At 47.2% G+C, this 27823-nt stretch overlaps 1 protein-coding gene across 1 annotated transcript in view; it reads right to left on the bottom strand.

The window, feature by feature from the left end:
- Positions 1–27823, bottom strand: part of Gabbr2 (gamma-aminobutyric acid type B receptor subunit 2) — a 352225-nt gene that overhangs the window by 47223 nt on the left and 277179 nt on the right. The window contains exons 12-13 of the mRNA XM_078047869.1: positions 20692–20799; positions 13301–13423 (exon numbers count right to left, since the gene is read on the bottom strand). Of these exons, the coding sequence (XP_077903995.1) occupies positions 13301–13423; positions 20692–20799 (231 nt within the window). The remainder of the gene's footprint in view (positions 1–13300; positions 13424–20691; positions 20800–27823) is intronic.

Raw genomic sequence — 27823 nt, forward strand, 5'->3', positions numbered from 1 at the left:
TTGGACACAGGACACCTTTTGGCCAATGAAATATGAGTGGAAGTAACATGTGATACATTGGGATGGAAACTTTAAAAGCCTTATACTTGTTCCCTCTGCCAGAAAAACTGTCCTAGAAGGTGCACCATCATCTGTGTCCCAGAGTGACGACACCATGAGGGGAAAGCTACAGTTGATCCTCAATGGACAAGTGCTCGGATGAGTAAAGAACAGAGGAGAGGAAGAACCTTTAATGCTTTGATCTACTGAGGGGTTTTCTGTTGTTGTTACCACAGCAAAACCTAGCACACCCTGACTAATACAGGTTCTTTTTCTTTTTGTCCTCTGAGAGACATTAATCCAAAACTCAATCCTGGACTGTTATAGTTTGGATATGAGGTGTCCCTCCAAACTCATGTGTGAGACAATGCAAGAAGTTTAGAGGAGAGATGATTGGGTTATATAGCCTTAACCCATCAGTGAATTAATCACTTATTAGGATTAATAGAGTGGTAACTGAAGGCAGGTAGGGTGTGGCTGGAAGTGGTGGGCATTGGGGGCGTGCTTTTGGGGTATATATTTATATCTGGCAAGTGGAGTCTCTCTCTGCTTTCTGATCATCATGTGAGCACCTCTCCCTGCCATACTCTTCCACAATGTTGTTCTGCTTCACGATTCCAGAGGAATGGAGCCTGCTGTCTATGGACTGAGACCTCTGGAACCATGAGCCCCCAAATAAACATTTTTTAAAAATATATTTTTAGTTATAGATGAACATAATTATTTATTTATTTTTATGTGGTGTTGAGGCTCAAACTCAGTGCCTCACACGTACTAGGTAAGCATTCTACCACTGAGCCACAACCTCAGCCCCCAAATAAACTTTTCTTCCTCTAAAATTGTTCCTGTTAGGTCTTTTAGTTGCAGCAGTGAGAAATCTGACTAAACCATGGACCATATTTTAGAAGATTAAGGCCAGTACTTCAAACTTAAACCCCAGACTCTGGAAGCACAAATTATAGTTTGGATGTTAAATATCCCTCAAAAGTTGTTGTGTTTGAAGCTTGATCCCCAGTTGCTGGCACTGCTGGGAGGTGGTGGGAACTGTGGGAGGTGGGCTAGTTGGAGGAAACAAGTCACTAGGTGGGTGTTCTTAAGGGGTATATGTTGTCCCTGGCCACTTTCTCTTGCTCTCTTTGCTTCCCGGCTGCCATAAGGTGACAGCCTCCTCTGCCACATGCTCCTGCCACCATATTTCTCTGTCTTACCTCAGGCTCAAAGCAATGGAGCCCACAGGCATTGGACTGAAACCTCTGAAACCATGAGCCAAAATAAATCGTCTCTCTTCCATGTTGCTCAGCTTCACCTCAATCCAAAATTCTTCTCAGGAATTTTGTCAGAGGGAAGGAAAGCTAACACAGCCAGGCCATCCATAGGAGCCCTGTTCACAACGGACAGACCCAACCACAGGCCTACCAGCAGCAAGCTGGGGCATGGTCCCACATGGATATCTCTACTGCTTGTCAGACTGTGCAATCCTAAGGCAGCTGGTGTAGACCATGGCCCCAGTAGGACACCCCATAAGGCCAAAGGAGCACCCCAATGACTGAGAAAGCAAAAAAAAAAAAAAGGTGAGAATCTAAAAAGAGGTAACTTTCCACAGAAAGATGGAAAGTGGGCTGGGGACATAGCTCAAGGTTCTGGATCTGATCTAAAACACCAGAAGGAAAAAAAAATGTGGGAGGTCTCTGAGGGCCATAGCCTGTGTTTCTGCCAATGTGGATGTGTTGGATTTGGAAAAAAAAAACATAAAAATTTAAAGGCTCTTTTTGCTCAAGCACTGGAATGACTTTAACAAGACAAACCCAGTTGTCAAGATGCCAGGAACTCACACAATTTTCCAGTCCTTTTGGTCCTTGGTTCTTGAGAATTTCTAGTAAACAGCCCCTCTTCCTGGATAGGTGGAGGGGAGAACTTTCAGGATCAGGGCTGCCCCTGTGGCTGTGGCTCTGTGTCTTCTCTTTGGGTCCTGAAGGGCCTCTAGCCACCCCAGTGCTTCCCAAGGGCACACAGGAGACCAACAGAGGCAATGAATAAAACAGCGATCTCTCCTGTATCTAAGATGCCTTGCAATCTGAGATGTTCCAGAAACGTGTCTGTGGTTGGCAGAGCCCTACACTGGGCCCAAACATATCTGTACCCACAAATCTGAGAGCAGAGCTGAGCTAGGGCTGAGCTGGGCTCCATGCCAGGAGGCAAATACCCATGGACACCCTTAAAACACCTCTCTGGTCTATCATTTCCATCCAATCTCCCCTCGAGTTCTCATTTTAATAACTCAATCTGGAATATACACCTTGTGTCCTCTCCCAAACAGCCCAAGGCAGCACATAAGAAAAGCCCAAATAAAACAGGACAGTTAAAAAATAAAGACAAATGATCAGAAGGAGAGATTAATCTTCCCGGAACCTGAGATAAGAGGGTTATTGCCATGCGCCTGAGTGTTGAATTGGGCTCCAACTTTCTGGCAGCCAAGGTTAAAAAGAAACAGAGCATCTTATCCATTACTATGGCCTGACAGAAGGAAGTAGAGACAGTTCACCAGCAAGCTTTGGCCCCTTTCCTAGCATGACACTCTATGGGGATCTGTCCCGGGGATCTCTATCTCAGGGGCGCTAAGTCACCAACAGAACCACAGTCCCCACAGAAGAGGCTGACTCATTCTTCATTTGGCAGCCTCAGCCCCAGAAGTGGGCCCTTCATGAAGGGTGAGGGTGTGATATTAAATTAAATTGCAACTCAGCAGAGATATTTCTTTGAGGAGCTGGCTTAATGGGCCCAGACAGATGGGTTACATTTGGACATATGGAGGCATGGGGAGAGAGTTCCAGGTGGAGGGAACAATTTATTCAATAAATATTTACCGAGCACTTGCTCTGAGCCAGGCCCTGGCGGTGGGTGCTGGGGACACACAGATGGCCTTGGCCCTGGAGGAGGTCACAGATGAGGGGGGAACAGGTGCATACACAATTACCAGTGTTGTGACCAGAATGAGTGATGAACAGGTTGGGGTGGGAGCATCTGAGACTGCCTGGGTGGTCCAAAGGCTCCTTAGAAAATTCTTCTCTGTGACTCAAAGGTCAAGTAGCAACTGTATGACTCAAAGGTCAAGAAGGCATTTTAGGGTGGGAATGAGGGGATCCTGGGTAGAGGGGACAAAGACATAGAGGAAGAGAGAGTGTGATGTTTTGGAAAAGTACCAGTGACTAAGGGGATCATGATGGATGAGGCTGCAGAAGCAAACAGGTCAAATGATCCAAGACCTCCTGACCTGTGCTAAGGAGTACAGACGTCATCCTCTAGCGGATTTATTTTTTCCCTGGGTACCAGAGATTGAACTCAGGGGCACTCAACCACTGAGCCACATCCCCAGCCCTATTTTGTATTTTATTTAGAGACAGGGTCTCATGAGTTGCTTTAGCACCTTGCTTTTGCTGAGGCTGACTCTGAACTCACGATCCTCCTGCCTCAGCCTCCCTAGCTGCTGGGATTACAGGCACTACTGAGAGTTTTAGACAGGAGGATGGCACAATCAGAACTTCAGATGGTGCAGCCCTCCCAGGGATGACTTCGCCAGGTTAATTTAGGTGGCTTGAGTATCGGACTGAACCAAAGCCCTCAATGAAACCCTTACCAGCCTGGGCCAAGGTCTGCTTCTGGCTGGGACCACAGATGATTGTGGGTGACAAAGAGTTGTCTCACTGCCCAGGACTGGTGGCTTCAGCTATGGTGACCTACCACTTGGAATGTGACCCTTACCATCAAAAGCCTTGGGATACCAGGTTACCTGTGAACAGGCCACAGAGCAGAACAGACCTGGTTCCCAGTACTCCCCAACTCTGGTCATTCTGCTCTCTATTCCACAATGAATAGAGGGAGGCGGGGTTTGGACAAGCTTTGTGAAGATAGCAGCTGTTTCCTGAAAGTGCCTGCTTGGCACTCCCCTCCCCCCCCCCTCCCAGAGCAACTGTAGAGGGAAGTAGAAGATAAGAGTTAAAATTATTTAAAACTCAACATGTTTGCCTCTTCCGATATCGGTTTCCATAGAAACGTAACTGGTGTAAGCCACTCATTTCAGAGCCAACTTCAGTTCCTTGATTCCACACCCCTCATCTGCTTCTGCAAACAGAGAGTGATAAGACAACAGGATGTGGAGGGAAGTTTGAAACACTCCGTGCCCCAAGCTGCCCTTCACTCAATTACTGCCAGAGTGACCAGAAAGCCACAGAAACCAGAGTGTAGGGAATTCTTGATGTAGACTGCTTGGCCACCTGTCGGGGGCAGGGTTGGACCAGCCCTCCACCTTTTCTGTGACTGCATGCTACACACATGGCTCCCTGGGGGGGGGCAGGATTATGTTCCCTCTCTGGTTGCACTCTGCTGGGAAGCCAGTCAGGGAGGCTTCCTGGCATGCAGGCAGCCTTTGGATGCTGTCATGGTGGCTCCCAGTGTTCAATGTCTGGTAACCCTGAGTGCTCTCCGTCATGTTTCTCCATCTCAAGACCATTTCCGAATGGTCAGGTAGGGTTCTAAACAGTGACCTGGTATAGAAGGAAAGTCTAGAAAAAATGAGAACCCTTCCATCTAATCAGAGAGTGTCTTCATACCATCTGTATGCATAGAGATTACTTTTGGGGTAAATTATCTCAAATTATTGCCTTGAAAAGAAAAAGTAAATTCCTATATGGATGTATGTGGGTATACATATAGACACAATTCTTGGTCCTAACCTACTTGATCTAAAATCAGCACTTAACAGAGTTCATCAAAACTTCCTCCTTGAAATATTTTCTTCATTTAGTTTCATCTGATTTTCTTCTTATCTACCTCTGGGCTTCTCCAACAGCTCTCCTTTGCTGCCTCCCCCAGAACTCCCTGGATTCCAAACATGGGTGTAATTCTGGGTCAGTCCTAGGTTCCCTCCTCTACTGTCTCTCTCTGTGCCCTCTGCTTATGTCATCCATGTGTTGATCCATCTAAATTCTCTTCTCCAACCCACACCTATCCCTTTGCTCCAGACCTATATGTCCAACACCCACTCACCATCACCGCTAGCAGAGTAGGTGCTAAAAAGAGAGAGAGGGAGGGAGAGTTATTTTCCTTTTTCACCAAGAATCCAAATCATACTTTACAAACCTTTTTAACATACTTGGCAGGTTTATCCACACCTGCTGTATCTGAAATGCAGAAACAGCCAATCTTCCCATCAGTCTGCAAAGCAGAGGCAGCACCGAGATGCTATGCAGAAACACTGAGCATGAGGCCAGGTCCTGGGACATCTGCAAGTCCTTGACTTGGTCTGGAGCATTGTCCCTGGAGATCTCTCCCTCCTTCAAATTCTCCTCCTGTATAGATGGCTCCCTTTTGACCTTCTGCCTGTGGACAGCTTGATCTCCCATCCCCCACCTGTGGGCAGCACTCTCCTGACTACTCCCTACCTCTCCACCTATTGCTTCAGGTTTCCTTCCCCAGCTCCTCTTCCTGTACCCATCACCACTCAGTGGTTCCTAGGACTGTGGTCAGGACATCTTCGCCTCTCATTGTACCTCTGGGTCTCTACACTTGTCTCCATGATTCCCATCCTCAAAGCATTAACTCCCTCCCACAAATCTCTATCTTCTGAACAGACTACTCTTTTGTGCTCTAGGAACCTATATTCCATTTTGGGGACCCCTTTGCCCAGGAGGCCCTCAGATATCTCAAATTTATAATCAGACTTGAGCGACTCCCCCATTTCCTCCGAAGCCCACTCCTCATTCTGCATCTTGAAGTGACTGTCATCCACCACCCAGGCATAAATCTGGGCAAAACCTCCTGCCTCCCTGTCCCAAACTCTTAGAGTCAACCAATCACCAAGTTTTGTCACATCTGTTTCCTAAATAGCTCTCAAAACTAATCACTTCTCTCTGTCTCCATTTCCTCTCCCCTGGTTTAGGTCACCATCAGCTCCTGACTGACTTATTGCAAAAACATGTAGCCATCTCTAGGCCTCCAGCCTCACCCCTCCATCTGTTCTCACCGTGTAGCCAGGAAGATATGACCATGTCACTCCCTTGATTAAATCTCTTTAATTTTGAAGTTTAAACTCCTCTGCTTAGTACACAAGGTCCCTAACAATCTGGACTCTGTCCAATTTTGGCCATCAGAACTATTTGATACTTAAAAAAAAAACTTTTTAGGAAAAAAATATTCTAACACGTTTAATGATGAGAAACTAAATGAGTTCTCCCTAAGCTCAGAAACAAAGCAAAGGTGTCTGTCCTTTCTTACCAGTTTTATCCAACATGTACTGGACGTCTTAGTTAATGGAGTAAGTCAAAGGAAGGAAATAAAGGCATACCAACGGGGAAGGAAGAAACAAAAGCATGTCTGTTTGCAGACAACTTTATTGTCTATGTAGGAAGTCCCAAAGAATCAACACAAAAACTCTTGGAACTAATAAGCAATATGGCAAGGTTGCAGGATACTAGCTTTACATACAAAGGTCAACTGCTTTCCTATATACTAGAAACGAGCATTTGGAATTTGAAACTAAAAACACATACCATTTACATTAGCACCTAAACAAAATGCAATAGCTATCAATCCAAAACTACATACAATATCTATAAGGAGAAATCTAGAAAGCTTATAGAAGAAAATAAAAGATAAATGGATATTCCATGTTCATGGATACAAAGATTCGATATTATTAAGATAGCAATCCTACCCAATTTGATCTATAGATTCAATGTTATATCAATCAAAATCCCAGAAAGTTACTGTGGATATCAACAAATTGATCCTAAAGCTTGTCTGGAGACAAAAGACTCAGAAAAGACAACACAATATTGAAGAACAAAGTTGGAGAACTGACATCAAGACTTTCTGTAAAGCAACAGGAATCAAAAACATATGCTTTGGTGAAAAATAGACAAGTATATCAATGGAAGGAACAGAGATTCCAGAAGTAGATCTACATGAGAAGATGCTAGACAACCCACTGGAAAAAGGACAGTCTTTTCAACAAATGGTGCTGGAACAACTGGATACCCACAGGCATAAAAAATGAATCCAGGCACAGACCTCAGACTTTTCACAAAATGTGAAATGCAAAACCATAAGACTTCTAGAAGATAACATGTCTCTTTGGGTTTGATCGTGAGTTTAGATACAACACCAAGGATGATCCATGAAAGAAAAAAACAATAAGCTAGGCATCATGAAAATTAAAACTTCAGCTCTGTGGAAGTCAGTGTTAAGAGAATGAAAGGACGGTCTACAGACTGAGAAAAAGAATTTGCAAAACATCTGCCTGATAAAGGCTTTGTATCCAAAATACATAAAGAACTCCTAAAATTCAACAATAAGGAAACAACCAAATTAAAAAGTGATTAAGAGATCTGAACAGACACCTCAGTAAAAATTATATCCAAATAAATCTTGGCAAGGCCTCCTCCCTGTCCCTTGGAGTCAATCAATCATCAAGTTTGGTCACATCTGTTTCCTAAATAGCTCTCAAAACTAATCAATGGTAAAGAAGCATATGAGAAAATATTCAGCATCACATATCATTGGAGAATTGCAAAACTAAAACAACAAGGGGATACTACTGCACATCTCAGAAAGACCAAAACTCAAAACGCTGACTGCAGCAAATGCTGGTAGGGATGCAGGGCAATAGGAGCTCCCAGTCATTGTCGGTGGAAATACAAAATGGTGCAGCTGCTGGGGCAGGCAGTTTGCAGTTTCTTGCAACGGTAAAATACTCTTATCCTATACCCGGCACTTGGACATTTAGGTATTTATCCAAGTGATCTGGAAACTTATGTCCACACAGAAACCTACCTACAAATACTAATAGCAGCTCTATTCATAACTGCCCAAACCTGGACACAACTAAGGTGTCCTTCATTGGTTAAATGAATAAGCAAACTGGTACAACCATACAATGGGATATTAATCATTGATCAAAGGAAGTGAACTATTAAGCCACAAAAAGGCATAGGGGAAGCTTACATGCCTATTATTAATGAAAGAAGCCAGTGGTTCGCACCCATGATCCCAGCCACTCAGAGGCTGAGGCTAGAGGACCATGAGTCTGAGCATGGCCCAGGTCACACAGCAAGGCCCTGCATAAAAATAAACAAATACATAAATAAGTAGAAAGAAAGAACCAGTCTAAAAGACCATATACTGTATGATTCCAAGTATAGAACATTGTAGAAAAGGAAGAACTGTGCATTGGTGGCTGCCAAGGGGATAAGACATAAACGACATGTAAGATGGTGAGACTGTTCCATATGAAGCTGTAACAGCACACACGTGGTATGATGGCATTACATACAAGGTCCATAGAACTGAAGACACAGAGTGAACCCTACTGTAAACCACGGACTTCAGTGGGAATAGCGTAGGGATTCTAGCTCATCATTTTATAACAAACATGCACAGTGTGTGTGTTGGGGGAAGTACACGGAAATAGTACTTTTGTTAAAATTTTCCATAAACCTAAAACTGCTCTAAGAAATGGTCTATTAACTCAGTACAACTTTTTTTTTTTTTCAAATGACATATACCTTGCTTTTGAAGACCAGATAAAATGTCCTCGTACAATTTGAAGAATGATTTCCTGTAGCCTTGCAGGCCCTACCTGACTCTCCTAACATATATCCTGCCCCCCCTACAGGTAACCACAACCTTGAATTTTGTATTAACAGTTGTCTTCTTTAAAAAAGAAAAATGTTTTGCTACCTTTGTATATTTCCTTAAGTAGTATTTTGCTTAGTTTATATCGTCTTTGAACTTTGACATGTGACCAAGCACTTTGGGAATTCACCTGTGGTTTGCTCTTTGTGCTCATCATCGCGTCTCAGGTGTCACCGAGGCTCATCCAACCAGAGGGTCCAGCTGGGGATCGCTCCATTCCACAGCTCTGGTGGTGCTCCTCTGGTTGAAAGTGCCACGGTGTGGGACACACGTCCAGTTTGGGGTTATGCTGAACAGTGCTGCTGTGAACACCCTTGGGCAGGTCCACCTGGGCACATATGTGACTTTCTCTAAGAATGTGTACCCCTGGACTTGGTGGGCTGTGGGGCGAGTGCACACCAAACTGCTTTCCAAGGGCCTGTGCCAATACTCTGGCTCCCCCGAGAGGATGCCTTCCACTGCCCATGTCCTCCTGCATCAGTGGTCACCTGCTCTCCGAGGGCAACTGCTTCTGCCCAATGCCTTTCCTGCCCTCTTCCCTTGTTCCTGCCTCCTCCTGACCCCAGGAGGCCAGGTTGGCACCTCTCCTTAGGCTTCCTAGCACCTTGCATTACCCCAGGACATGCCTGTGTGGGTGTGAACCAACCACAGACTTGTCTGTCTTCCCAGCCATCCTGAAGGTCCCTGAAGGCACGGCCACATCCCATTCATTATGGCTGTCTGCTAAATTTTTTTGAATAAATGAAGGTAAAGCTGGAGTTCTCAGTCTGAGGCACATGAGGAGGCTGACAAGGGGGGTGATGAGCCACAGCTGGAGGGCTAGCAGAGGCTTAGCGGCCAGGGGCTCGGGCTCCAGGGCCATAGCTAAATGGTCAGCCTGCTCTGAGGGGTGTTGTGTGCAGATCTCTGAAAGAGGGAAGAGGTGGCAAAACCAGAACTCAAGTCTCCTCTCCCTTCTTCAGGGAGCCCCTCAGGCAGCAGAGCTGAAAGCAGAACACCTTCAATGGAATCTAAGCTACCACATACTGGCTGTGTGACTGTGAGCAAGTCACTGAACCGCTCTGTGTTCCAGCTCCCTCATCTGTAAAATGCAGAAAATAATAGCTCACCCCTTACTGTGTTGTTATAAAGCTTGGATTAAATGAGTTCATACTGTAAAGCATTCAGAACAGCTCCTGGCATATGACAAGTGCTCTATCAATATTTATTACAGAAAAATGAATGAGGACATGGAACTGGGTGGCCTTCTGTAGGACTCCAGGGGATTTTCCTTCCTGGACACCTGCATGCACTCTCCGGGGGAGAATCTCTTCTGTGGATCTTTCCTGTTATTCTTGAGCCCTTTGTCCTGCATATTCACCACGAGTGTGATCCACACCCTTCAGTCTGAAGTACTAGTGCTGATTTCTCTGTAGGCTTAGTTTGCTCCTCATTAGCCAGCAGGCACCAGGAGATCACGAGGCCAGGGCCGAGTGGCCATGATCTCCTGTGTCCCCATGGAAGATGTGGAATGTGGGGCCTGGCTCAGAGTGGCCCGTGCTGGGGAGGCTGTGTTCCAGCAGGAGTAAGGGAAGAGCTGTACCCAGCAGAATCCAGAGGGAGAACGTCCGGGAGCTGGGAGGCACACAGCTCTGCCAGGGCCAGTGAGCTTAGGGACATGTCTTCATAGTAGGTGGCCCTGGGACTGAAGCTCAAGGAATTTACTTGGCAGAGAAGGTTCTGGAAGCAGCACTGACACAGAGGAGGCCTATGCCTGGAATCCTAAGGTGTTCAGAGACAGAGCAAACCAAGGTGTCTGGGAGGTAAGGGGCGGCAGCAGGCCACACAGGACTCTGATGACCTCTCCCTGAAGCCTAGACTTTGTCTCTGGCTGAGGGTCCTGGAAAAGATGTCCCCTGAGCACTGTTCACCCAGCACACTGTGCCTGACAGGAGGGGCTGAGGGAAACCCACAGACAGCTTGGCCTTGTTTGGTGGACCGGCAGGGCTGCAGGTGGACAAATCACAGGCTTCTGCTGCCATGGCAACGGAGCAACAGGGCAACCCGAAAAGAGGAGTAAGTAGCACAAGAGGAAGGACCAGGAAAGACCCAGAAAGAAACCTTGGTAGATCCTGGAGGGACACACGAAGGGCATATCTGGCCCTTGCCCTGGGCCCTGTCGGTGGCCCCTAGGTTTCCTTGTCTGCGCAGAAAGGCTCTTTTATGGCCATCAGGGGCTCTGCAGTTGGAGAACCTTAACCTTGAGAGATTTGGGGTGTTCTAGGGTTCTGTGCACAGAGTCATCCAGGGGAAGAAAGGTATCATCCGTGATGGCAGCACCGGTTTACCCTGCTGGGCAGCGGGGCTCCCCATTTCCAGTCTGCCCCCAGCCCTGCAGCCTTCTCCTGCTGCTGCCAGAGCCCCACTGACCGCTGCACACTTAGAGTGGAGGTGGCAGCCTTGCAGGCCCCAGGGTACCCTTGATCTGGTCTCCAGCTGCCCCAGCTCCAGACTCCCCACAAGCTCTGCCTCATTCCCTTGGCTCCCCTTCCCTGGCCCCCTCAGTCCTTTTACTCTAATTCGTTTCCTTATCTGTAGGGTGTGCAGGCATGCCTTTGTTCTACCTACTTCCCTGATCTTCGACAATGAACAAAGGCCTAGGAAAGTCCAAGAAAGTGCAAAAAGAGCTGTCCTGGTGTTGAAGGGAGGGTAGGGCACCACTAACCTGCTGGGCGACCTTGGGTAAGTTACACAACCTCTCTGGGTTTCCATTTCCTCATTACTAAGATGGGCTTACTTGTAACACTTCACAGAACTGTTGTGATATTAAATCACATATAACACTGGCTGTCATCACTGTCATTATCATCATCATCACTATCATCATTATGACTGTAATTGTCACCACCACAGGCTCTCCCTAGCTCAGGGGCCCACTTAGCCAGTGACAGCTCTTCCCAGTATTGAATCTGTCTGGATCACTAAATCTTGGTGGTGGGCAGGGAATTCCCCTGGGACTGAGTGGGCGAGGAGGTGCTCAATTGGCCACTGTGCATGATGAATGGTGACCAGTTGTCACCGCCCCTCTGGAAAAAGCCTGTCTGCATGAATGAACTCAGTTCCTGTCCCCTTGGCCCACAGGCACAGCTGTGTCGTGTCCTGTCTGGAGCCCTGCTTCCTCCCAGGGTATACGTGAAAGGTGGAGAGATGGAGGGGCGCTGTCCAAAATCTTCTCCCTAAAAGATGTTCACCGACTGCATAACTTCTTACTGAGCTGAGTAAACTCTCTATCAACATAAATGTGGCTGTGCATTTTATTTTCATGAACCCCCACTCTTTTATTTATTTTTCAGTCCTGGGAATTGAACTCAGGGTGCTAAGCCACATTCCCAGCCCCTTTTTAAAATATTTTGTTTAGAGACAGGATCTCTCTGAGTTGCTTAGGGCTTCACTAAGTTGCTGAGGCTGGCTTTGAACTCAGGATCCTCCTGCCTCAGCCTCCTGGAAAACCTTCTTGTCTAGAAGGATAATACCTCTGTCCCCAAATTCCACACTAAATTCCACAAAAAGATTTCCCTAATAACATGGTGTAAGAAACAGAGGTCCTCATTATCTCCATTGAATTCGCCACAACTTACGGAAAACATAAGCAAACGGCCCACCCAGTGCAGCTGGCTCCACTCCACAAAAGCATGTTCAACTAAAGGACAAAGTGGACAAAGAGACAACTTTCAGGGACTCGGACTTCCCTACCCCAGAGCATCGCAGAAAGACCAGCAGGAGTCCAGGGCAAGGCTGAATGCAGGATAATTAAAATGTACACTTAAAGTATTTTTATATAAGCTTCCTTATTTTTATTTTTTGGTGTCCAAGATTGAACCCAGGATGCTCAACCACTGAGCCCCCGCCTTTTTTGTATTTTATTTAGAGGCAGGGTCTCACTCAGTGGCTTAGGGCCTCTGTAAATTGCTGAGGCTGGCTTTGAACTTGGGATCCTCCCACCTCAGCCTCCCGAGCTGCTGGGATTACAGGCGGCATGCGCTGTCATGCCCGGCTAAGCTTCCTTATGTTAACAATAAATGTCTCATATCAAATGTATGAGAGGAAATACACTGCTCGCCACCCTGAACATCATACAGTAACTAGGAGGAGCTATCAGAACTCGGATTTCCTAGAAGCACTGCTTATGGGACTTTCTTTAAAGAAGGGACAATGGTGCAATGTAATTTCTCCAATGAAAGATCACGTAGATGGGGGCTTCTACAATGTATTTTTCTTTGCAGGCTGGGATGGGAGCCCAGGGTCTTGAGCACACAAGGCAAGTGCTCTATCACCGAGCTACACCCCCAGCCCAGTATTTTTAGCAGCCCAACATTTCCCCTTAATTCTGCATATATTAAGATTGACATTAAATTATTTCACCATACCTTATATTCAGTGCTCCTGAAATTAACAATCATCTCAAATGGAAGGAAGTGGGATCAGATGTTCCCAAGAGCAACTGTGCAGCCGAGGAGATGCACTGGCTGCCTTGCCATCTCGTGCCTGGGAGCTGCGCCCGAGGGTCTCCCTCCTGCTGGCACCGGCTGCTTACCTCCATGCTGTACCTCTCCACTGTCCTCCGCAGGGGGTCCACAGCCTGCCAGCAGATCAGGATGCACAGATCGATGAGCAGCATGCCCCCGACGATCACGAGCAGTTTCTGGTCTTTGATAATCTGCAGTGGAGAGGAGAAGAGGGAGGCAGAGGTGAAAAGAAGCTTCCTGGACAATGGCTGAGGACCCAGGATGAGGAGTGACTGTGTCCTGGATGCTCAGCTGGACAGTGTCCTGAAATGCCCCATCACCCACAGAATAATGTAGCCAGGTTCCTTTGCCTTCCCGGTCCAGCCCCTCTCCAAACACACTTTGTTGAAATCTGGCCACTCCTAGTCTCCTCTGAGCTGTGATTTTCACTCTCTGGGACTTTGTAGGTGCTGTTCCTTTAGTCTGGAACACCCTATTCTTTCCACAATCTTTAAAGACCCAGGTCAGTTGTAGCTTCCTCCACGAAGCCCTCTCTGACTCCCCTAGAATAACTCATCACTCCCAGAGCATTGTGTCCACATGATCCGAGGAGTAATAACAGCAGCAGAGACAACAAGCAACATAGCTAACCTTTAATGATCCATTATTCCAGGCTGATGGTTCACATGCATGGTCTCATTTAAAAACAGATTCTATCATTATTCCCCTTTTACAGATGAAGAAACAGGCCTCTGGGGGGCTCAACAGATATGTCAAAGGGAGTGAAGCTCAGATTTGAACCAAGCACCTCCTTTCTCCAGAGTTACATCCTCAAACAATCACAGCACTGTCCAGACACTACGTCAAATTATTGTCACAGCTCCCTCCTCACTGGCCTGGGAAGCCCAGACAGTAGGGAAACCCATGTTATTTATTTGTGTACTCTCAGTGCCTAACAGGGCTTGGCATTCAGTAGGCACTTAAAAGTTTGATGGATCGAGCTGAGATGAAGGAAAATAAAAAGAAGAAATATAACTCACTCCCATTCCGCTCTGCAGGCTGGGGTGTTTCTTCACTGCTGTGAGTCCCACCCCACTTTACATCACTGATATGCAGGGGCCTGGGGACAAACACTATAGCACCAGTGCTCACCTGTATTTCATTCATTGCAGGTTTATGTCCCCCCTACCCCCCAAACACACAAATAAAAGCCAATGTGATGAAGTAGTTCTGGAAAAGAATCATGGAAAAATAAACAAAACTGAGACAGAAGCTTAAGAAATATCACCAGGTCTGGTTTTTAACGATTAAAGTCATTTCAAAAGGAGAAATAAAAACTCAAGAGGTCTCTCTGTGGATGAATGTAGAAGGAACAAGAAAGTGTTGCTGATCAAATCCACCCAGACTGCTTTACTTGGGGGTAGAGCACTGGAGAAACTACCTCTTTGAATTTTCAAAGAGGATCCAGTGAACCTCTGAGGCTTTGCAGAAACCTGGCTTAATCCTTGCCCCTAGGAACTAGGCAACTCTTTGTAGAGCTTGAGAAAATAGGGTGGACCTAGGATGGGCTGGAAGAAGCCTCTGCCTAATGCGCTGCCTGAGTCTCCAGGCAATTTTCCCACTTAGGCTTGACTCCTGGAGGTCCTCCCCGCACCTTTCTGCTGGTGGATTGCTACCCCAGCTTCAAGACTCAGCCCAAGCAGCTCCTCATCCGTGAAACTGGGCATGTCCAGCACAGGGCACAGCCAACCTTAGAAGACACACACCAGGATTTCCCTCTTGTAAATGTGACACAGTAAGGTCTTTCACTCATAAGGCTCAAGAATGGGGTAGAGAGGAGCACTGGAATTCTGAAGGATTTGGAATTATGTGAACCTGGGTTGGGATCCTGGCTCCATTTCTTGCTATTTGTATGGTCATAAGCAAATCACTTCCTCTTTCCTATTCTGCATTTTTAATTTATGTCATGGCCAGGAGGAAGGGAAGAGAGGGAGGTTCATGTATTATTCTCTAAGTATGGTATAAGGGAAAGAGCATAGATTTAGGAATTAAAAGGCCTCTTTCTAATCCCAGTTCTTACCAAATGTGATCTTGATCTTGAGCAGGTTGCTTAACTTTTTTAGGTCTCAGTTTCCTCCTTGATACACTGGAGCCACTCATGCCCAAGTTACACAGGTGGTCTTAGAATAAAATGAGACGGTGTATGAAAACACCTAGTACAGGGCAGATGCTCAAGGAATGGTGGCTATTTCACTACCGCTACTTGGGATTTGTCCATTAGTGATTATGTGTTTTTGTGTAGGACAGCGACATCTAGGGGTGAAACATGATATTGCACCTCAGCTCTACTAGACATAGAACTCAATGGATGAATCTGTGGTGGGAAGGTTCTAATGAGAGGCTGTATCTAATTTCCTTTTAGCACCATTCCCAAAGCCTGGCATATGGCCAGTGTTGGTAGCTAGATGGATTTATACTAAGAAGTTATGAAATTAATTTCATTTATTAACTGTGGAACTGTTTATGGAGTGTCTACATTGTGTCAGGTTCTGTTTTAGACAGCCATGAAAAAAAAAATCCTACCTTCATGGAGCATGCGTTTTAGTGGGGAAAGACTAACGATGGATAATTAAACAAATTCACCCATGCATATACAAAATACAAGGACAGGTGATTTAAAATAATCTTCAGTAATGAAAATTGAGGGAAGGAAAACAAAAATAGTACTGACCTGACCATTCCAATTTGAGGACCAGAGAACCTTTCCAATGGGCAAGGTCACCTCTCAATTCTCACTTCACCTTCTCTCTTTCATTCCCTCTTTTTCAAGTTTCTCCTCAAAGTCTGCCCACTGCCTCTCTGGGGTATGTCAGTAGTCATTGACATCAGAACATGCCATCCTGTCTCTGAACCTGGGACAATCTTGCCGAGTGAGAGATGGAATGCTACCAGCAATGATAAGACAACGGGCTCTAAGCTGCCATGAACTAACTAGTTGTATGATTTTGGTTAAGTCCTGTGATTCCTCTGAGCTGTTTCCTCATGTACAAAATTGGGAAATAACCACACAAGCCATATTAGATGCCCAGAGCCTGGCTGACAATAACTTCAACGGAAGCCAGTGGTCATGCCAATGTCAGTTCCCCGTGTTGTATGGAGCAGGGATTAGCAAACATCAAACTATAGATTTTTCTCACCACCTATTTTTTAATAATATTTTTTTTAGTCGTTGATGGACACAATACCTTTATTTTATTATTTTTTTATGTGGTGCCAGGGATCAAACCCAGTGCCTCACGCATGCTAGACAAGTGCTCCACCTCTGAGCCACAACTCCAGACCTCACAGTCTATTTTTATAAATAAAATTTTATAAAAGCATAGCCATATCCATTCTTTAAATATTTGTCCATGGCTTCTTTTCCATAAATCGGCAGCATAGACTAGCTGAAAAAAAGACAGTATAGGGCTGGGCTCAAGTGGTTGTGTGCTCGCCTGGCATGCGTGGGGCGCTGGGTTTGATCCTCAGCACCACATAAAATAAAAATAAAGATGTTGTGTCCACCAAAAACTAAAAAAAAAAAAAAAATACTAAAAAATTCTCTCTCTCTCCCTCTCGTTAAAAAAAAAAAAAAAGACAGTATAACTTGCAAAATCTCATGCAAGTTTTGGTTGTTGACAGAAAATACTTGCCTGACCCCTGCTGTCATTTAGCTGATGCCTGGGGTGGCTGTTACAAACCCTCCCCACCAAATTTCCATCGAGCCTGGATGAAGGTCTGAGCAGGTGTCCTCAGATGGTTTTATTACTTGTGTTGTTGTCTACAACAGTACCAAGTCATATTTGTCCTCAAAAAACATCTGCCCCAAGAACAGAAGGTCTCATCTTTGAGTTACTGCTTCATCTCAACACTTCAATTTGGTCCTAGTGAGAAGCAGAATAAAGACTGCAATAAGCTCCTCATTTAAGATTTTATGACTGGTCTTTAGGAAAAAAATGGTAACATGCTATAAAAAAGCTGAATTTGGGAGTGTGAAGCCACCATGTGTCAATACTTTCTTCAGTAGACTTCTTTTCCTTTAATGTCTTTAAAAAAACATGGCCATATGGGGTGAAGCTTGTGTGTGTGCATTTGGGGAAGGCCTGCCATTGTGGGTGGAGGGAGGAAGAAGTGGGAGCTATGGAAAAAAGGAAAGGATAAAAAGACTCTAATAAAAAAAGCATGTGATTGCAATTATAAGTTTATATAGATCCAGTATATGTATCAGTGAAAAAAAAGGGGATCCACTAAAAAAATCAAAGTCCAAAGTTCTTTAAAAGGAAACCAAATCACACAAGGAGAAATACTGTATGACAATTTATGTGAGGTTCCCAGAGGAGTTGTCCCTAAGAGCCAGAAAACAGAGTGTGGTAGACAATGGAGTTGGTATTTTATGGTGCTTTAGTTTGGGAAGGTGAAAAAGTTTTGGAGATGGACAGTGATGATGGCCACACAATATGAAGGCATGATCTGAACTGCCAAACTTTTGAGGATAAGATGTGGTCCCTGATTTTGTTGTAAAAACAGTGAAGGCCGATTAATACGCTGCAGCGTGGGAAACTCCTGGGGTTGCTCTAGTCCTTCTTGTAACTCAGGAGAAGGTTAGAGGAGGGAATGGTGGAGGAGAGAAAGGTATATATGACTTGGGTGGATCAAACATCACATGGGGAACCAGATGATTTTGAAGGGGTAAAGGCAGTCACAGTCCAAAACGGCTCTTTTCCACGATTCTGGTTTTTTTTTTTTTTTTTTTTTTTTTTTTTTGTGTGTGTGTGATACGATATATATATATCTCCAAAGTCAGGTTTTGTTGTTTTGTTTAATTGGTTTTTCTTTTTCTTCCAAAACATTTTTTTTTTTTGTACTGGCGATTGAACCCAGGATCACTTTACCACTGAGCTACATCCCCAGCCCTTTTTAATTGTTTTGTTTTGAGACAGGGTCTCGCTGCTATGTTGCTGAGGCTGGCCTCAAACTTGCAATTCTCCTGCCCCAGCCTCCCAAGTCATTGGTATTACAGGTGTGTACCACCATACCTGACAGTTTTATTGGTTTTTCAAATTGTGGTAAAATACATATAACATACAATTTACCATTTTAAATATTTTTAAGTGGCTAGCTCAGTGGCCTTAACTGAATGGAGGTGATCTTGTGCTACTGCAGTGTCCTGATGTTAGCATCCCCCACTGGCCAAAACACCTCTCCCCTTCCTGTGCAGGCAACTCACCCTGTCATACCCTCTGTCCCTGCTGTCACCCTCACCATCCTATATCGATGCCCCTGCTGATTCAGACACCCTCCTCTCTAGTGCAGTCGCCCCCTGGGTCTTGACCACAGAATTACTGTCCTCTGACATCCACCTCCTTGAGGGCTCTACGTGTTATTCCCTGCTGTACCTGACATCATCATCCTTTAAAAAAAAAATTTAGGATTTTTTTCCCTAAAAACTAGAAAAGGAAAAACAACAACACCAAAAAAAAAAAAAAACAGTAAAAAACATAGTTCAGAAAGTTTTTTAAAGTTAAAAAATAGTAAATAATAAAGGTGGGGCGGGTGCTTGCCTGTGGGACAAGTGCCTTCCCAAGGTGCCAGGATCCCCCACAGTACAACCCTCAGCTGTACAGCATCTCCAGAGGGCACGGGTCCCCTCCCACCCAGCTCAGCGCTCTGCGCTGTGGCAGGAAGGACACTAAACCTCGTCTCTGGAGACCGTGTCACATCCCTGTCCACAAGGAGCTTGCAGACAACCAAACTCCTGAAGTTTCCCTTGACACGTTTTGTTGATTGTGCCAGACAGTCGGGGTGTTCTTGCTCAGCGCTCACATGAGGACGGGAACAGAAAGGCCAGTTCTTGATTACAGATGACAACATGGATGAGTCACATATTAACACAAAGGAATCGACACCGATTCTCGAAAAATAGGATGAATTGTCATAAACGGCAGAGCAGCTCTCTAAGCAGAGCTTCTGGGTGGGAGGGACCCCAAAACCACCTAGACCAGTGCTTCTCAAACTGGCTGGCTTCAGCCTCACCCAGGCGATGGTGAAATAGCAGGCTGCTGGACTGGCCCCAGAATCTTGGTTCCTCAGGACCGGGCTGGGGCCAAGCATGCCATTTCTAAGAAGCTCCCAGGTGTGGACAGCCCACACTGAATAGCCCTGGTCCCGGCCTGAGGGCTTCCATGCTGGCTGTGAGCAGGCACAGGGTGCTCTCAGTTTCCAGGGTGTTACCTTTGCAGATTCAACCACCTGCAGGTGGTTTACCACGTGGTTAGGCCAACAATGGTTGTATTTATACCAAACATACAAAGAATGCTTTTTCTTGTAATTATTCCCCAAACAATACAGCATAACCATTATCTACACGGCGTTTACGATGAACTAGGTACTGTAAGTAATCAAGAGAAGACCCAGAATATACAGGAGGATGTATGTAGGCTATATGCAAAGACTATGCCATTTAATATCAAGTACTTGAGCATCCACAGATTTTGGGATCCTTGGAAGGGGGACAGTTCTGAAACCAGTCCCCAGAGGACACCGAGGAACAACTACAACTCCTGGGAAAGTCTAAAACCTACTGATGCTTAGCTACAGCCCCTAGAGATTTGGGTTCAACTGGCCCCAGGTTGGGTGATTTCTTGTAATTTTCAAATGTCCCCATTGCCCTGGAGTATCCAGTCGGGACTAGGAGCAACCAGTGGCTGGACCTCTCTCACTTACACAGGGGAGTTGTCATAGTGCTGCTGGGCCTGGAGAGCAGCAGAGAGAACAGGGATCTGGTGTCAGGTCTGGAATCTTTGTCCCTTGAATGTAGCCTAAGGTTTTCCTGTGGTGGCCTGGCTGTGTGACAGGGGCCCGAGGGGCAGGATTTACCCACCTCACTGGAGTGGGCAGGGGCTGCAGCACTTGAAGCACTGTTTCACTTCCCCTCTTTTAGGGGCTCCCCATTGCCCATAAGTTCAAGTTCAGATTCATCTAGGTGGTTCCTACCTTTCCTTCCAGCCTCTTCTTGCACCCTGCCCCTGTGACCCCCACGCCTCTCCCTACTGTGCCCCTCTGGGCCCTCTGACCAGGCCACTCCTATTCTCAGGCCTTTGCATGCACTGTTCCCCCTATGACATGTGCAGAATCCCCACCCTCTCTAGTTGACCAACTCCCCAACACCCTCCAGGACCTGGCGGAGGTGAACGTGATGCCTCCCGGAGAGTCTTGTGCTCTAGAAGTCCTTATGTGTCCCCAACCAGCACCCCTCACTCTGTGCTGTAAAGACTTTGTTAGCTGTCTGATGTCCCTGGGAGCCAAGAGATAAGGACTGTGTTTCTTTGAATCCCCAGCAAGTAGCTTAGAGGCCACACACAGTCAGTACCTAATTCATGTCTGTTTGCTAAGTGACACTTAGCAAACTAAGTGAACCCCTGAAGCTGTAGGAGGTGATTACCTTCTTCTTCATTTTCACATTTTTGAAGATGGCATGGACCCTCCATGTCTTTGCAAACATCGCTCCAAAGGCAGTTGTGTAACCCACGGTGAGGATCCAGGTCCTGACCTAGAGCCCATGAGAAAACGGAGACATTAGCATCCTTCAGGTGAATGGATCTTCTGTCAGATGTGTCACCACCCCAGAAGAGGTCCTCTAGAGGATGGGGACAAATGTTTTCCTTTGCATGTTGAATTTTGCTGGCATCCTTCAATCAAATTTCAAGGTGATGGACTTTAAGTTCTATCAGCCATTTGTCAGGCCCAGGGTACTTGGCATGTACGTGAGATTTAAATCCTTCCTCCAATAGGCCTGTAGTGAGCACATCATAGAGAGAGGCACAGAAGGTCCCAGCACTGCTGAGGGGTCACTCTGTCTTTCTGTCCTCCCTTTCCTCTCCCTCACCATGGCCAGGCTGCTACTGCCCAGGGTGACCTCAGGAGTCCAGTTACTTAGCAGCAGGCCAGGCTGGATGCTGAGCCCACAATCAGACCTTGGATCCCTTTAGAACTAAGGCCCTGTCTGGCTTTCAGCTGATCCCCAGGACTAAAGTGTGCCCAGGCCGATGACTGATGGGAAGAGCCATACCTGCAGGCTAGCACAAGATGGCCACCATCTGTTAGCTACTGAGGGCTTGCAGGGCGCCCACTCCCCACCTCCACTGTCACTACTCTCAGACTCCCCCCTCAATGGCTGGACCAGACACCCTCCATCACCCAAGGGGTGTGCAGGTCCCTGGAAATGCTCCAGCCCAGGTTCATTCTGCTCTTGCCTTCGAGGCAATGTGGCTATCCAACTTTTCAGAGACAGCACATTTTCCCTCTCTGTTCTCTTTGTGAAAATAGGAACTGGCAGGGTAAAAGGCAAGACTGATCTCCTAAGTCAAGGGAAGGACAACAGCATCCCCAAAATCACTGGGAAATGTGTGTATAGTGTGACTGCAGACTGGGTACAGGGGGGACTCAGTCTTCTGTCTTCTTTCATTTCAAAAATGAGGGGGGAATCCAAGCCAGGATGAACCTCAGTGCCTCAGGGGCATAGGATGTCTATGTTATTACCCCGATTAGACTCCAAGGGCCCAAGAGAAGTAACAGACCAAGAAGGAGGAGCTTATCCAATGGCCAGGTCACAAATTCCTTCCATTGGCACTGAGGGGCCCTGTAGACCATCCCACTCAGTAATCCATTTGGTGGCTTATCTGATCTCTCAACTAGTGCCATCAGGCCAGAGGTAAAATATAGAGAAATGAAAACAGACAATAACAACCGCCAGGGTGATTATTTAGGAGATATCAGTTGATGAGGAAACCACTTTACAACTGAAGAAACCGAGGCCCAGTACATTGGACAGTTTCCCTCCACTGCCCACGTGGCCCCAGAGTGAAGCCTAGAACTCCTCCCCTTGATCAGGAGCAGCCCACTGTCCTGCCTCCTCCCAGGTCCAGTCTGCTTAACCCACGTCAGGCTCATCTACACCCTGATCCTGCTGCCCAAGGGCAAGGGCACATGAGGTGGGGCTGCTGACCAGCCACAAGGTACTCTCCTGAGGACTGCGATACACTTTCAAAGCTAATACACAGACACAACTTAAGACCACTGGTCCACAAGTGTTTTTGGTCATGTTCTCCTATTAGAAAGTCCATCTGAAACACCAACACAGGCAGAGCATGGACATTTCATAAAGGATGGAAAAAGGAAATAATGCCATTAGTTTACATCATCCAGGGGCTGACACAGGTCTCTTCTTTCAAGGCCATGTGTCACACAAATGTGCTGAGTGTTATTAATATCTCCCTTGACCAAGGTTTTCCTTAAAGCAATTATTTTCAGGCCACTTGCCTATTTTGTGAGGGTTAACTTCATTAAGATTCAATGAGATAAATTAAGTGAGTTAAAACTCGATAATATAAACTTAATCTGGCGTCTGGAAACGGCAGTATGGTGCCAGGAAGGGAAAGACAGGATTGCCTGAAGCTGCCTGGCCAGAAGAGCTCACAGTCCCCGCCTGACCATGAGGCGAGCTGTTGACTGGTGTCTGAGAATTTGGATTTGGGGTGGGTTCCCACCATCCCCTCAATGACAAACATGGTTTACTGTGCCAAAATTCTTTGTGCACAGAATATAGTTTATGTTCAACACCTGCATTCCTTCGGGGAGTCTGGAATTTGGGGCATAGTAGGCAGGTAGGTACATGGTCCCCTAATAAAACTCCCAGACACGGCTCTCATGAGCTTCCCTGGGAGATAGCATTTCCTGCGCGTTGTCTCTATTCATTCCTGGAGCAAATCCATGTGTCCCGTGTGACTTCCTCTTGCAAGCTAGCACCTGGTCCTCCCTAGTATTTGCTCGATGCCTTTTTCCCCCTTCTCTGATTTTGCTTGTGTCTTTTCACTGTCATTGATCATAGCTATGAGCGCAGCTGGATGCTGAGTCCTGGGAGCACCAGGAATCCCTGAACCTGGGTGTCCCCCACCCACACTCTATCTCTGTCTGGAAAAATGTAGTGACCAACCACGATGTCATTTGGTTGTGGAGGTTCCTGGATGTGACCACCAGAAGCACATGCTAAGCCAGGGTCCAGGTCAGCCCTGGCCTCACCTCACACCTGGAGGCAACTTTTAAGAAATCCATGAACTAACAGTAGAGGAAAGCGGGGTGGGAGCAGGACAGTGGGACCCACCAGCAGGGCTGCCTACCCTGCTGGCTCTGCCGGCATCAGCCCAGGGCTACCCTCTGCTGAAGGGAGGTGTTATTTCTCTTCTCTGCTCCTCCCATGTCTGTGAGATGGAGAGGGTGCCAGGACTGGCTCCTCTTGGCCCATTTAAGTGCTCCTCTGGGTTATCATCCCCACTCTGAGCTCCAACCCTGCACATATTCTTGTCACTGGAGGCCCAGGTGACACTTAGGTGCCCCCATAAAACCTTCACACTCCGCAGCCAAAGCTCAGCTCATCAGTCTCCCCCTGAGATTCTGTTTCTCCCTGACTTGGGGAATTGTGTCACCATCTGCCTGTCCCCCAAGTTAGGGACCTGGGAGTCACCCATCTTGTCCCCACCTCCCCTGACTCTCCTAGTCCATCTGCAAGACATCTCCTCTGCCTGCCCTCCCATGTCTCTCCCTGCCCCTTGATCTCTGACAGGTGGGTCCTGGTGCTGCCCCTGGGGCTTTGCTTCCGGCCTCTGGTAGGGTTTGGAAGGACAGTCAGGAGGCTGGGGGTGCCAGGAGGCTGTGTTTCCCCCACCATTTGTCTCTGTGCTGTGTCTCTGGAAGTAGCTGGGTCTTTTCACCTAGCAGTGGCTCTTTCTGGGCCAGGAAGGCTCTCATCATTCTTACAGGGGACTAGGGAGGGCATTTCCTGGGGAGGGCTGCCGGGTGGTGAGGGCTGCCTCTGGGTACCTCAGTATCCCTAGGTTGCTCCTTTAACCCCACCTGCACATCTCTAGTTTTTCCCATCGTGGGAGTCTCTCCCAGTGACAAGGGGTTCTGTCTTGTGCCAGGGCCATGCCCGGCACTCCGTCTCACATTGTGTCCCGGGTCAACGTAGCCCTCCCTTCTATCCCCTGCTGCATCCTGTGTCTTCTCAGGCTGCCAGTCCTGGCAGAAGCTATTTCCTCTGTCCCTGGTACTATTCTTCCTGCATTCTATTTCACATATTCTTGATTTGTCCTCTGAAATCCAAACTCATAGGCCACTGCCTCTGAGAAGCCCTCTCAGACCTCACAGGGAGGTCATGACTGCCCATTCCCCACAATGTCCACCTTTATGCACATTTCTGCTGTGACATCTGTCTACCACCTGCCTGCCTCTCCCATAAGATGGAGCCACTAGGAAGCAGGGCTTGAGCAAGCCCATGAAAGGACAACCTCAGAAAGACTGGCACTGATAGCAAAAGAGGCTGAGTATGTGGCCTCAGTGGCCCCTTCCACTGAAATTTGATATGTGATCTTGCAGATAGTGAGCTAAGCTTGGAGGACACTCTGTCAGTATGCTGTAGGGGCATTTCCTGCACTGAGGGAGGTTTATTTGATGATGTTCCAGGTATACCTTCTTTCTCTATAATCACGTGATGTTAAATGAACAAGAAAGTTCTGAGGGGCTATAACGATTCTGATTTCCAATTGTTCCCCTCCAAAACAAATCTCTACTGAGTCATCACCACCAGATGAATAGCGACTTCACTGTCTCTACAAAGTCTTGAGCACATTCACTCTTGAGAGTTAATGTCTTTCTCTTCCTTTGGCCACAGAGCACTCAGTACCCTGTCAATTGCCTTAGACATACACATTCACGGGGGAAAAGGAAATTCAGGCGGGCAATGTCCATCCATCTCAGCTATGAAAAAGAAAAAAGAAATGAGAGCAAATCTCCAAAGGAAAAGAAAAATCTATGCCTGGAACAGTTTTGTTCAGCTACCGCTCAATTGATGCCATGAAGGCAGAGTGAAAGGTCTTCACTGCTCTTTGGGGGATCAGCAGGGAAATAGACACACAGCCTGTGCTCTCAGGCCTTCTGACAGATGATGGGGGTTGTGGGACACTGAGCCTCCACATCACCATAGATGCACTTGGCCTTGGGCTGGAAGTCAGATAGAGGAGGCTGTTTGGACACTTAGGACAAGCTGCTTTTCCACTGTTCACAAGGATTCTAGGATAATTTTATTGCCTTCTGAGCCTCACTCCAGGCAGGCAACAGCGAGAGGCAGGGAAAAGAAGCCCCTGACTATCCAGAAGCAACCCAGACCCCTGGCAGATCCTGGTGGGAGAGGCAGTGCTGAGGGTCAGGTTTCCAGGGCCTGCCTCATCTCCCTGGGGTTGGTGGCAGTGAGATGCAAGGTGACAGGTCTTTGAAGAAGGCCCCCCCCTCGAAGCACGCCAGAAGACCCCACCTTTCAGGGCTCTTTTGGTAAAATCTGCGTGGAAAATCTCCTCTAGAGTTTAGAGTACAGCACACCTTTTTCAGGGGGCTGCAAGAGACTCCAGGCACAAGCAGGAACACATTGGGACTCAAGCCAGGACGAGCAGGGCACCTTAGGAACCTTGGGGCAAATCAGAGGACGAGTGCCTCATCTGGTAGGCGGGATTTCTGAGACACACACTCGGGTCCTTTTGAAAGATTCCTCTCCTCAAGGCCCTTGCATCAGAAGAACTTGACTCAGAGCAGATAAATCCCAGACTGAAATTCAGCCCCCCCCACCCCTGAGACCAATATCCCTGTGTAGAACACAAATTGCACAACTGTACTTGGCTCAGGTGACAGAACAACACCGAGGGAGGGAAGAGGCTTTTCTTTCCCCCCATCCCCACCTCCTCCCAGCAGGTGCCTCGGGATTGGAAGCTGGGCAGTTTTCTGAAAGCACAACATTCTCAAGATAGGCAGTGGCAGGAGGGGGCGTGGGTGTGTGCTGGGGAGTGGCTGCTGTGTGCCTGCAGGCAGCTCTGTGGATAGAAGATATGGACAAGCAGGGGCCAGGACCACAGAGGAAAAGCTGGGCAGCCATGCCACAGGGGCTGCATGTGCTGTGGAATTTGTGGGCAAGTAAGAGGCAGCTTTTCAGGATGTGCACAAATAACCAGAGCTTACTTGTGGGGGGCAGGGAGTATATATTAAGACTTGCCCCTCCACTTCTGGCCATCACCCTTTCCCCTAACCCCAGGGTGTAGGTCACTGTGAATGGGGATTACTTGCTGACTTTTGCCTTTTGGTTTACACTGCCAGCCCCCTGAGGGCAGCAATGGTGTGATTAGCTCTGTGCCTATGGAACTTGACATGTGGTGGGTGCCTGGAAAATGTTATCAGATGAATGAACGAATGAATGAATGAGTGAATGAATGAACCAAGGAATGAATGGCGAGAACAAGAGAACCCATGAGGGCGGGGTCTGGAGTGGCCCACATGGGACTGTAGGAAGGGAGGGCCTCACCTGTCCATCAGCTGGAGAGTTTAAGGTCCTTGGTCCTTAGTCTCCTCCCTTAGAAGGACCTCAATGGCTAGAGACAAACAGAATAGGGGTATGGAGTTCACCCCAGCAAGAGAGGCTCTGAACCCAGCCCCAGACCCAGGAGGCCCAGGTAGGCTGTTAAGGTTTGGATGTGAGGTGTCGCCCAGAGCTCACGTGTGAGACAGTGCAAGAAAGTTCAGAGGAGAAATAAGTGGGTTGTAAGGGTCAGAACCCAGTCAGTGATTTAATCCTGATAGGAATTAACTGAGAGGTAACTGAAGTGTGGCTGGAGGAGGTAGGAATTGGGGTGTGGCGTTGGGGTATATGTTTGTATCTAGGGAGTGACATCTCTCTCTGCTTTCTGATCATCATGTGAGCTGCTTCCCTCTGCCATACTTCCCCTGTGATGTCCTGCCTCACCTCAAGCTCCGAGAAAGGGAGCTGGCCTCCTATGGACTAAGACTCTGAAACCGTGAACCCTCAAATAAACTTTTCCTCCTCAACAGTTGTTCTGGTCAGATCCTTCAATCACAGCAACAAAACAGCTGACTGAAACATAGGCCCTGTTAGCTCCAGTGCCTGGGGCTGCCTCCCTCAGCTATTCTGAACCTGCCAGGTGAGGCCACCCCAAGCCCTGTGGGCATCCCCTGGCCCAGCCTGCTGGCCACCTTTCTGAACTCAAAAACACCTTATGTGAGGACATGGGATCACAGGTCAAAACAGTCCCCAAAGCACTTATTATATCACTTTACTACCAACTACTTAAAAGGAAAGAAAGAAAGTAATATGACAGAGTTGTGGCTTTTTAACTAAAAACATGTGACTAATTCCTTCTGGACTTGGATTTACTGAGAGCCAGTAGGTGTTCCTTGGCAGTCTGTACCCTTTTAGAGTTAGAAAAGATAGGCATCTCTGGAGATCAGGAAGAGGGCATGTTTTGCTCCCCAACCCAGTAGCTGAACCCCCTTGACTCCATCTCTGCCCAGCTATGCCCATCCTGAATGCAGACTCCCTTTACCAGGAGGGTGAAGACTCTGAAATCATGTGGCAGGACCCAAGCCCAGCCCTGCCAGCTGTGATGGGACCCTGGTTTTCCAAGGTTGGGCGGTGGAGCCCACACACCAGTGTCGTCCAGCCCAGGAGCCCCGGTCTTCCC

Source organism: Ictidomys tridecemlineatus, chromosome 4 (genome assembly GCF_052094955.1).
Source record: "Ictidomys tridecemlineatus isolate mIctTri1 chromosome 4, mIctTri1.hap1, whole genome shotgun sequence".
NCBI lineage: Eukaryota > Metazoa > Chordata > Mammalia > Rodentia > Sciuridae > Ictidomys > Ictidomys tridecemlineatus.